Raw genomic sequence first — 12252 nt, forward strand, 5'->3', positions numbered from 1 at the left:
AGCTTCCCACACAACAAAGTGAGATTTTGAGACTTTCTTGAGACTTGACAGGTTCTCAACATGATAGACTAGCAGCAATTTTAGATAACCAGAAGTGTTGCTCACTTGGCAACAGTCTGCCTTTTGCAGCTTTGCATCATCTCCTTTGCTGATATAGCAATAGCACTTATATACAGCTTCACGGTGGTTTACAGCCCTCTCTAAGCGGTTTACTGGGTCAGCATATTGCCCCCAATTTGGGTCCCCATTTTGCTCACCTCGGAAGGATGGAAAGCTGAGTCAACCTTGAGCCTGGTGGGATTTGAACTGCCAAACTGCAGGCAGACAGCAATCAGCAAATGTAGCCTGCAGTACTACACTAACTACTACGGAGTATAAGTTTTGCCTGGCACTTTTTTTTCTAATAAAAGCCCCATTTCATCCACTCTGAACATTTGCTGAGGCAAATAACAGTTTTCCTCAATATCATTGAAGGCTTTTGGGAATTCCTTGGCTGCATTCTCATCCACACTTGCCATCTCACCACTCACTTTCACATTATGCATAAGCCTTAAAATGTGTTTCTTGCGACAAACCTGTTTTCAGCAGAACTTTCACCAACCTCCTGTTTGCAAGTCATGAAATAAGCTCTGAGCCTTCTCCTGGATCAGCATTAAGCTCAGAGGCACACATCACTGATGCTATCTTCGGTCCACCTGCTGAGTAGCTTCTCTATCTATTCCGTCACTTTTCCACTCCTTTTGGTTACCATGGATTGCATAGGCACATGAACCTTTCCCATGTTCTATGATTTTCACTGTGTTCTTAAATATCATTACAGTAATTCACACAAGAACATGCCACAATCCTTATCTTCCCCTACTCTATTTTCTTCAGCATCTTTATCTTGGTTGGATTGTCATGGATTGGAGCAGTTTGCATTACCCCCTTTTCCATTATCATTCAAGTTTAATTTCACACATTCAGTACTTACAGGTCACACCAGTCACCAAACTACTAAACAATGAACAGTAAGCAATCAAAGAGGCAGGAAAGGATTACTTTAAAGCACACCACATACATATGCAATGCACCACAAACGAACCCTTTCCCACCTTCTATGGCCATCTGTAACCAAGGTTGGAGTTGCAGGTTTGTTTGTATCACTAAAAGTTTGTAACTCAAAAGTTTATAAGTAGAGGAATGTCGTGGCTTTAACACTAACTCTGAAATTTACATAGATTCTCTTTCAAATGGATCTGTGTATGGCAAATTAGGTCATTGCTCCGCCTGAAGCTCTTTCCACATTCAAAACATTTATATGGTTTCTCCCCAGTGTGGATCCTTTTATGGAAAGTAAGGGAACCACTATGACGGAAGCTCTTTCCACAATCTCTGCATTTATATGGTTTCTCTCCTGTATGAATCCTTTTATGCCTCAATAGGGAACCATTTTCACAGAAGCCCTTTCCGCAGTCCATACATTTAAATGGCTTCTCCCCTGTGTGGATCCTTTTGTGTTTCATAAGGGATGCATTTTCACAAAAACCTTTTCCACACTCTCCACATTTATATGGCTTCTCCCCCAAATGGATCCTTCTATGGAATGTGAGAGAACCACTATGAATAAAGCTCTTTCCACACTCTCTACATTTATATGGTTTCTCCCCTGTGTGGATCCTTTTATGGGAAGCAAGGTGACTACTCTGAATAAAAATCTTGCCACACTCCAGACACTTATACGGCTTCTCCCCTGTGTGGATCCTTTTGTGGGAAATAAGTTTACTCTGTTGGCTGAAGCCCTTTTCACACTCCAGACATTTATATGGTTTTTCTCCTGTGTGGATCCTTTTATGCCTCATAAGGGACCCGTTTTCACAGAAACCCTTTCCACACTCTATGCATTTATACGGCTTCTCTCCTGTGTGGATCCGTTTATGTCTCATAAGGGACCCATTTTCACAGAAACCCTTTCCGCATTCTATGCATTTATATGGCTTTTCCCCTGTATGGATCCTTTTATGTCTCATAAGGGACCCATTTTCACAGAAGCTTTTTCCACACTCCATGCATTTATACGGCTTCTCCCCTGTATGGATCCTTTTATGGGAAGTAAGATGACTGCTGTTAGTAAAGCCCTTTCCACACTCTCTGCAGGTGTAAGGCTTCTCCCCTGTATGGATCCTTTTATGAGAAGTAAAGGAACTCCTTCGACAGAAGCCTTTTCCACATTCAAGACATTTATATGGCTTCTCCCCTGTGTGGATCCAGTTATGGGAAGTTAGTTGACTGCTATTAGTAAAAGATTTTCCACACTTCACACATTTATATGGCTTCTCTCCTGTGTGGATCTTTTTATGAGAAGTATGTTGACTTCTATTAGTAAAGCTCTTTCCACACTCCAAACATTTATATGGCTTCTCCCCTGTGTGGATCCAGTTGTGGGAAATAAGTTGACTGCTGTTTGTAAAGTTCTTTCCGCACTCTGTGCATTCGTATGGCTTCTCTCCTGTGTGAATCCTTTTATGAGAAGTAAGATGACTGCTATTGGTAAAGCCCTTTCCACACTCTCTACATTTGTATGGCTTCTCCCCTGTGTGGATCCTTTTATGAGAAGAAAGATGACTGCTCTGAATAAAGCTCTTTCCACACTCCGCACATTTATATGGCTTCTCCCCTGTGTGGATCCTTTTATGTTTCACGAGGGATGCATTTTCACCAAACCCCTTTCCACACTGTCTGCATTTATATGGCTTCTCCCCTGTATGGATCCATTTATGAGATGTAAGGGAACGGCTCTCACTGAAACTTTTTCCACATTCCATGCACTTATATGGCTTTTCCCCAGTGTGGATCCAGTTATGGGACATAACCTGACTGCTTCTTTTGAAGCTCTTTCCACATTCCAAGCACTTATATCGCTTCTCTTCTGTATGGGTCTTTTTACAAGATGTAAGGGGCCCATTTTCATGAGGAAGGGTGAAAGTCCAATTGTAATTGTTTCCATTGTCTCTGGATATATAATCTTCTCTTTTGATTTCTGTTGTATTGTGTTCATTTACATCTAACTTGTCTTTCAATAGGTTTACATTTTCCCCAGTATATTTTTTCTTTATTTTTCCTTGTGGGACAAGAAAGTCTTGCATCTGAGCATCAATGGAAGATGAGCTTTCCAGATTCCAATTATTTGTCTGGGTTCTTTCATGACTTTCTATTTCCACTTGAATTTCAGATTTCTGCATTTCATCCCCAACACTGAATACTTGAAATGGTTCCTCGGTATCTTTGTTTTCTTGCCCATTATTACCTTCAAAGGAAAAGAGAAATTAAAATGCTAAGTTAGGGGAAAAGATCAACCTGTAAAAGTCCTATGAATTTTCTAATGATATTTTGGCAGATTCCAATATATTATAATATGTTTGTTTATAATTATCCATACATGTTTCACCTAGTCAGCTTTGAATTAAGGAAGAATCACGTAAACATAAGGTACTGTATTTTTCAAAGTATATGACGCACCTTTTCCTCCTAAAAAAGAGGGAGAAAATCTGGGTGTGTCTTATACACTCAATTAAGCATTTTTGGCTTCCTGAAACCCCACCCCCTTCATGTGCGAAGGGTTTGGGAGGCCTGCAAAGTGCTCCTGGGGGCTGGGGAGGGCAAAATATTATCATCAGAAAAAATCAAGGTATATAAAAGTACAACATGAGAGAGAATTTGAATCATAATTGTGAAGAAAGGATGAACATGTAATCACTAAAACCTATATACAGATTAAAATGTATGATAAAATGGGCAAAGAGGTTTTGTCATAATATATAAATGTAACAATGGGAAAATATGTGGTTGAAAGAAGTGAAATTTACTTTACGTAGTAATCTGGAAAGCTAGAAAATTTTGGATTGATGTAGAGAATTTTAAAGATCAACACTGAACTGAAATTAGAACATTTTCTGTTGGTACTAATAAACTGACCGCTATAAAACGGAAGAGTGTTAACTATGATAACTAGCAATGCTATTATATTCATAAAGATGGAAGGACTCTGAAAAAACTACAATGGAGGAATGATTGAAGATGACAGAATTAACAGAGATGGCTAAATTGAGTTCTTTGATCTGAGGAAGGATAATATTTACATTTATTAGTGACTGAAACTCCCTGATGGGCTTTTTGCAGTTTGTAATTTATGGGTATAAAGAGTACAACAAAGGATAATTTTTGGAAAGGAAACGATGATGTAACCTTAAGCGATAAAAGCTATAATATAATTGCATTTATAACTGCTATTACGATGGTTGGAAGCCACTTCTTTATTACTTTTTCATGTTTTTTCCCTTTTCCCTTCTTTCTTGGTTTTTTTTCTTCTTATTCACATTGCTTTATCTTCTTTACTTCTGCTTCAGTATTTGCATTGTTTTTATTCTGATTTTTTAAAATAAAACCAGAAAAATAAAGAAGTAGCTGATGGCATCCAACTACAGAATGTCTTCCCAAACACTATATTGGGGAGAAGACTTACCCAGAGGCGTTCCTATGATTTTTTAATTTTATCATACCTTTTTCCTTATTCATTAATCACATTACTCTATCTTTATTTCCTCTTCAAAATTTGTATTGTTTTTATTCTGATAAAATTGCTGGCATTTTCTTACCCAAAGAGGCCACGTTCCTATGATTTTCCAACATGACTTCCGAATGGAGCATTTTTTGGTCAGGATCCAACTGAGACCACTCCTCCTTGGAGAAATACACAGCCACCTCCTCGAAGGACACAAGATCTTCCTGAACAGGGGGGAAAACAGAACATGTCCAGGAGAATATGCAGCATCTGCCTCATTGTTCACAAGTTCCCAAAACAAAAATATGCAGTATGTCAGTGATGGCTAACCTTTTTATTGTCATGTGCCGAAAGCACCCATAATACAATGACCGTGCGACTCCCCTGTGCGCCCCGCCCTCTGCATGCGCATGGCCCCCACATGCCCCTTGCATGCACTCCACCCCCTACGCATGTGTGCCACCCCGCTCACGTGCATGCGACCCCCATACATACACATGCAGCCCCCCACCCCGTACATGCACGCACATCCCTCGCATGCGCTCCACTCCCTGCGCATGTGCAGCAGAGACCCAAAAACCAGCTGGCTGATGAGAGGCGTGCACACATGCTTGATGGAGCTGAGGTGGGGCGACAGCTCATGTGCCCTCAGAGAGGGATCTGCCATAGGTTCGCCAGCACAGCACTATGTGCTTGGTAGGATTCTAAAGTAGGGTTGGGAAAGAGGACAGAGCCAAAAGGCAGTGACTGAAAAAATATTTTGGGCAGGTTTTATCAATTTAATTACACCACTTTCCTTCTGGAGCTATCTATATCATCTATCTATCTATCGATCAATCGCTGTAACTACCCATTCATCCATATCTCGTCAAAGATTTTGAGATTCCGGAGAGACTTGCAGATGGGCCTTGGAAACCTTATCTACCACTGACTCCAATCCTTCCTGCATTTCCAGAAGGAATCTGGGGTGTGTGGCAGAGGTGGGTTCCTACCAGTTCGCACCTATTCGGTAGAACCGGTTTTTCAAATCTACCGAACCGGTTAGAAGAGGTTCCACCAGTGGACCCGGAAAGCAGGCCACACCTACAGAAGAGGTTCCAAAATTGTTTGAAACCCACCACTGGTCCTTGGTTATGATTATTCTACACTATCATGCTCATATTTATAAAACTCAGTGCCTCTGTGAAAGGTAAGGATGACTACTGCATTTGTGGTGCAATCAGAACATTGCGTGTGTTGAAGTTGTTTTAACGCAAACCAAAGATCCGTTTTAAAAAACAAGTTTACATCGTATTCTTATGCATGCCAGTGCTGTGTGTGAGGTAATTTAAGGTGGTTCTGACAAGTGTCGTCAGCATCTTCATATCCGGTCACATGGGCAGCAAGGCACTCCCATCCGGTCACATAGGTGGCAAGCCACTCCCACAAAGGAGGCCACACCCAGATAGTAGGTTCGAACAATTTTTGAAACCCACCACTGGTGTGTGGGGTGTGTGAATTTTTTCTTGCATTTCAGCAAAAAGCTTATGGTGTCAACTTGAATCTTCTTTGCTCAAGAACAAGTAAATATGCAAGCCAAAACAAGAGGGAATAATGGAAGGAGACAGTGCTGTATACACCAGTGCGACTTCCTAAAGGAAAGGGAGAATACAAATTTAATGAACTATTTTTCTGCTCTTACTTCAGTTGGAGGTTCAACCACTGTTTCAGCTCCACCATAAAGATCAGAAAATTCCATCCTATGTTTCTCTGTGAGGAAGACAGATATTAAAACGCACAATTAACAAAATAGGAGTAGGTTTTCTACAGAAGACAAAAGATAAGATAAGATAGCAGGGATCTCTTGGGGGAATGGGGGACCTTCATTACCTTTTGAGGTAACTTGACTTGGGTCTTCCTGATGGTTCCTCCTAGAAAGCAGCTCCTGGTGGGGATTTGATGGATTATTCCTTCCCTCGGGATCTCTGATCTCCACAGGGAAGGACTTGAAATAGGAGAAAGGAGAAAAGAAGAATTAACTGACATCAAACATGGATTCTTGTTCTATGAACACAATAGCAAAGCTCCCAATATCCATCAATGACACTGAGGGAGAAATGATTGCAACAACGTCCTACAAGAATTAGTAAAATATCAATATAGCAATAGCAATAGCAGTTAGACTTATATACCGCTTCATAGGGCTTTCAGCCCTCTCTAAGCGGTTTACAGAGTCAGCATATCGCCCCCAACAACAATCCTCATTTTACCCACCTCGGAAGGATGGAAGGCTGAGTCAACCCTGAGCCGGTGAGATTTGAACAGCCGAACTGCAGAACTGCAGTCAGCTGAAGTAGCCTGCAGTGCTGCATTTAACCACTGCGCCACCTTGCTGTAATAGATTTATCAGCATTCAACTAGGGAGGACAATATGTTTACATATGTGTTAACATACTTTTTTCTTTTTAAAAAAATTATATATTGTAAAATATCTCCAAGTAGTCTGAATGCCAGCAACATCTGTGAGGGAGGGGTGAACAATTCAAACACATTCTTTAATCCCTTCTGGAGTCCAAAATAAAGTTTGCTCACCTGCAGTTCTCCCTGCTCCTTCTGCTCCTCTGCCTGGCTTAGGAGGAGGCCTTCTGCCAGGGCCACCGCCTGGGAGCTGGTCCCAGCTCCACACTCCCGCACCCAGCATTCCATCTCTGGGGGCAGAAGAGCCAGGAACCGCTCCAGAACAATCAGGTCCAACATCTGTGCCTTGGTGTGCTTTTCTGGTCTCAGCCATCGCCTATATACATTGTGGAGTCGGCTGCAAAGTCTTCGGGGACCTTCAGCCTCCTGGTATTGGATGCTCGTGAAGTTCCAGGGCTGAACTTCTGAACGGAGGGTGGTTTCCTCCTCCAGGATTATCTGCCCAGTTCTTGTCCAGAGCTTTCCACACTTCCCAGGCGGAACAGCTGAAGAACCTTTTCCAGTTCTCTTGTTTTCCAAAGGATGTGTCTCTATCCTTTCTCTGTCCTCTAACATTGCTCCAATAGGGTCCAAGGGATGTTGTGGATCTCCAACTGACTTTTCGATTATAGGACCGATCCTACAGTCACCGGAATGATCGCAGGCGGCCATTCAGCTCTTTTCCTCCAAAGAGATCATTCTACCCGCGACTAAATCCAACAAGCTTCCAGTTTCTGTACCTGAGATGCAAATGAAAATCAATCCCAAGAATTAGAAAGTGGAGAATTTAGCAACTGAACAACAGTCATCCCAGTGGAAGAAAGTATTTTTGTAAACTGTTATAGGACTGCAGTGGCACTAAGCAGATAGGTCCTGTTTCGTGCATGTATGTGTGTATTTGTGCGAGCGCGGTGCATTATTTTTCCTTACAAGAAAGGACTTGTACAAGAAACCTAGATCTACATTTATAAGAGCCGAGGTGGCGCAGTGGTTAGGGTGCAGTACTGCAGGCCACTTCAGCTGACTGTTATCTGCAGTTCAGCGGTTCTAATCTCACCAGCTCAAGGTTGACTCAGCCTTCCATCCTTCCGAGGTGGGTGAAATGAGGACCCAGACTGTGGGGGCAATATGCTGACTCTGTAAACTGCTTAGAGAGGGCTGAAAGCCCTATGAAGCGGTATATAAGTCTAACTGCTATTGCTATTGCTACTGCTATTTATCTCCAAGCGGGGTTCATACAACCTGCCAACTCATCCACCACCCCCACCCCCCAAAAAAGGTGAACAAACCATGAAAGTCCGAGTCACATGTAATAAAATGCCAGGAAATGTCCCTGGCTGAAGATGCCCCCTTTTCAGGGTTCACACAACCTGCCCGGAGCCCCAAAGGGCAGGGACGGGTAGGAGGCAGCTGGAGAGGCCGCCCCGCTTCTCTCCCCCTCCGGAGACAGGCTGTGGAGGATCGGGACCTCGGGGAACCTGGTGCGAATCCTGCCTCCTCCTCGCCCGGCTTCTCTCCTCTCCTGCTGGGGCTTCGCAAGGCCGACCCTCCCCAAACTCGGGCTCTTCCACAGACACGGAGCGGGAAGGGACCCCCGGATCCCCGCCGCCTTCCTGGGATCCCCGGTTCTTCTTCTTCGGATGCTCTGAACCACCGCTTCACCTTGCATGGACAAGGTGGCTGGGGAGCATGGGATCCGGAGTTGAAGCCGGACCGGGGGGGGGGGTCTCCCACTCCTCCGCCTCCCTTTGCCCGTAAAGAACCTCCCCCTTCTCACCCCGGGCACGTCTGGATCTCCCCCCGCCAGCCTCTCCCGCAGCCTCTCCGCCTCCTGCGGAGCCCCAGGGGTTAAGGACAGCGAGTGCACGGTCCTAGAGCGGCAAGCGTTTGTGACGTCACTCCCCTCGCAGCCTCTTCTGGAAAACCAACCTTGACTTTCGCCTTCCTGTGGCCCAATGGGGAAGCCCTCGGTGGTCCTTTCTACTTGCAGAGGGTGTCCCCTGGTGGATTTTCTTTGCAATGGCAGGAGACCCTGCAAAGAGCTGGAAAGGGGACTGAATGGAGGGGTGGGGGGGAGGAAAGCGCATCTTGGCGTGTGGGGAGGGCAGGGATGATAGGCATGGGAGTAGAAGAAAGGCCACTCACAATGATTCCCTGTCTGAGAAAGGCGGCAGCATCTCCAGTGGTTGCAGCGTCTCCGTCTTCCTCTCCTTCGTGTTCAGGAACATCTGTGAAGATGGAGAAAAATCTCTCTGGGGGATCCGAACTATCTTCCCACAATAACAGCTACCCTGAAGGCTCCGCAGAGATTGGAGGAAGCCTCAAAAGGGGCCAAATCCTGTCAGAAATGGCAGAAGAGGAGGACCTGAAGCCTCTCTTGGAAATATAGCTTGTGTATGTTTGTGGTTGTTGCAAACTCCGGCCTGAAATGGAGGAAGATAGGGCTGGCGGGACACGGGCAGGGAAGCCACAATCAGAAAAATGGAAATTTCTTGGAAACACAGTATGCCACCAGTCACCCTTTCCTATCCTTCCCACTTGCTTCATAGCATCCAGACTGATGCCATTCAGAGGAGCCAAAACAGTGGATATGGGTGAAGGCTAAGGACTCCTAAGGAAGAAGATATTGGTTGACAGCAAGGAGTCAAACTGGACGCGGAAGATGGGAACGCTGCAAGCATAGTAATAGTGGCAGTGGTGGCGGCGTCAGTTCACTTGTGGGTTTTCTCAAGCCACACAAATGGGTGAATGCTTCTGAGTTGGAGGGGCATCAGCAATGTTATGCTTGGCATTGCTCAGTCTTTTCTGAGGGAGGGAGCCTTGGGTGAGGATTACAGGCTGGGATAGGAAAAAGGAGACTGTCAAGCTTCAAAAGGTGTCTTGCGGTTGCAACTATTATTGAGTCTCAGCTTGCCAACAAACTACAGGTAGAGGGAAGGGCGAGATAGAACATGGGGCCAGACATCAAGATGTCGACGTGAGAACCAAGGATATTTCGGCAGGTGTTTACCAGAGCCAAAAGACTTTCCCACAATATCCGGAAACTGCTTTCAACAATTGGGGGGAGGGAGAATTTGAACTTTAACTATACAGGAGACTTTTCTTTCATGCCCCTCCACCCTCTGGAACATCTTTTAAAGAGTCTTAAAACCTGCTCAGCTGTTTCCTCCGGGGACATGATGGAGACACTTTTGGCTGCAGGCAGTTGGTGCCGTGATAGAGAGAAGGCACTACTTCAGCCCCACTCAAGCCTTTAATATTTACTCTGTATTTAATTCTTGTAATTTTAATTATATTTTTAATTGTTTATATATTTCCATTATTATTGCATTGTAAACTGCTTTGAATATTGAGATGGGTGGCGTGTAAATGTAACAGATAAATAACCTTTTGCTGGTATATCAGTTTCGGGGCACCCTATAAGGCAGAGGTCCCCAATCTTTCTGGCTTGGCAGGGAAGGAGAGGGGATGGGGACATTAATGCAAAGATGAAGAAAAAGCGTTTTATTTTCAGCTACTAGTAAATTCCCCATTGCCCACCAGTGACACACACAGTAATGAGAAGGAATAATCTTGAGCAAGATGAAGAGCTGTAGCCACAACAGTGAGATAAAAGAAACCTTAGTCTGGGCCAGAATGGTAACCTGAGAAATAATCTGAGACAAAACCCACCTTGGTCCTCATGACAATAAAGAGGGGATAGCACATCTAGTCTGGCAAGATTCTGTTACTATAACCTTGTAATAAAAGTATCCGTATGCATGTCTTTGATTTCCTATTTTGATGTACCTTGAAGGTCTCTTTCTCATATGCACACACGATAGAATTAGTAAAAGATACCAATGTTTGAATTTTTCCTCCCTCCCTCTCTTCCTTTCTCCCTCTTGTCAAAAGTCAGGGATACTCACTGGAATGAAAATGAAAGCAACTCCATTGCAAAAGATCAAGCAAGAAGTCACTGGGGAGAAAAATAATATGAAAGTAAGAAAAAAATGTTTCAGAAAACTACATCAATTCCTCCTGATCAAACAGTAATGAGAAGGCAAACGTCTTCTGAGATATAAAGGTGCCAAAAAATAAGCAGGCCCTAGTAGCTAAGACACTGAGCTCGTCGATCAGAAAGGTCAGCAGTTCGAATCCCTAGCGCCGCATAACTGAGTGAGCTCTTGTTACTTGTCCCAGCTTCTGCCAACCTAGCAGTTCGAAAACATGTAAAAATTCAAGTAGAAAAATAGGAATCACTTTGGTGGGAAGGTAACAGTGTTCCGTGTACCTTCGGCATTTAGTCATGCCGGCCACATGAGCATGGAAACATCTTCGAACAGCGCTGGCTTTTTGGCTTTGAAATGTAGATGAGCACTGCCCCCTAAAGTCCGGAACAACTAGCACATATGTGCAAGGGTAACCTTTATGCAGAAGCAGGGAACCTATTTCCGTCAAAATTGATAAATGTATTCTCTGCCTAAACTCTACATAAAACAGATTTTCCCCCTTTCATGATATTTGAGCTTTAAATTCCATTTCCACTATTTGCCTTTCCTTTCTTCATTTTGTAATTGCATCTTTTTCTTCTCTCCACAGGGATTGGCCCTCAGGGAGCCTCTTTGAGGTAAAATTTATGGGACATCCACAAGTCTCAGTTTTTTCTTCATTTTGGAATGGATTTTCTTTTGATATCCGCCCTCCCGCCCGCATTATTTTCCTTGTTTCAGGCAACCATTTGGTTCTGCCAATTATTCTTAAATACCCAGAGCCAACAATTTGAGAAGGACAACTGTATATATCGAACTAAAGAAATAAAAAAAACGATAGAAATCTCATATTTTCCTAATCCGAAAATCTTTCCTCCCTCAGGAGACGTTGCAACCTTTCTCAGACAGGCTACCAATGAGATATCCCTTTCCTCCTACTCCCAAGCCCATCATCCCCGCCCCCTCCCTTCCCCTCAGACGCGCTCCTCTTTCCCGCCCTTTCTACAATCCTTGCACTTTGCGGCACATCCTCCAGGGGGCGGCCTCTGCCAAGAGAAGGGAACTCCCGGCGCTTCCTCATGGGTCCTCTGGAGGGCGAACGTCAAGGCTGGCTTTGTAGGGGAGGAAGTGACATCACAAACGCTTGCCGTTCTAGGACTCCGCACTCATTTTCCTTAACCCCTGGGGCTCCGCAGGAGGCGGAGAGGCTGCGGGAGAGGCTGCCGGGGGGAGATCCAGACGTGCCCCGGGTGAGGGAAGGTCTCCCCGTGCAAAGGGAGGCGGAGGAGGGAGAGACCCGCGCCT

At 44.3% G+C, this 12252-nt stretch overlaps 1 protein-coding gene across 1 annotated transcript; it reads right to left on the reverse strand.

The window, feature by feature from the left end:
* Positions 1–871: 871 nt before the first annotated feature.
* Positions 872–8813, reverse strand: LOC106549778 (uncharacterized). The gene is given in 7 exon segments (XM_087711382.1): positions 872–1316; positions 1319–3286; positions 4635–4764; positions 6222–6289; positions 6410–6524; positions 7112–7716; positions 8754–8813. Coding segments are annotated over 6 exon segments (2838 nt in total). The 5' UTR covers positions 7649–7716; positions 8754–8813; the 3' UTR covers positions 872–1296.
* Between the last annotated feature and the right edge of the window lie 3439 nt (positions 8814–12252).

Source organism: Thamnophis sirtalis, unplaced genomic scaffold (genome assembly GCF_051295495.1).
Source record: "Thamnophis sirtalis isolate CommonGarterSnake01/CBP01778 unplaced genomic scaffold, rThaSir2_p1.2 scaffold_3, whole genome shotgun sequence".
NCBI classification, from domain to species: domain Eukaryota; kingdom Metazoa; phylum Chordata; class Lepidosauria; order Squamata; family Natricidae; genus Thamnophis; species Thamnophis sirtalis.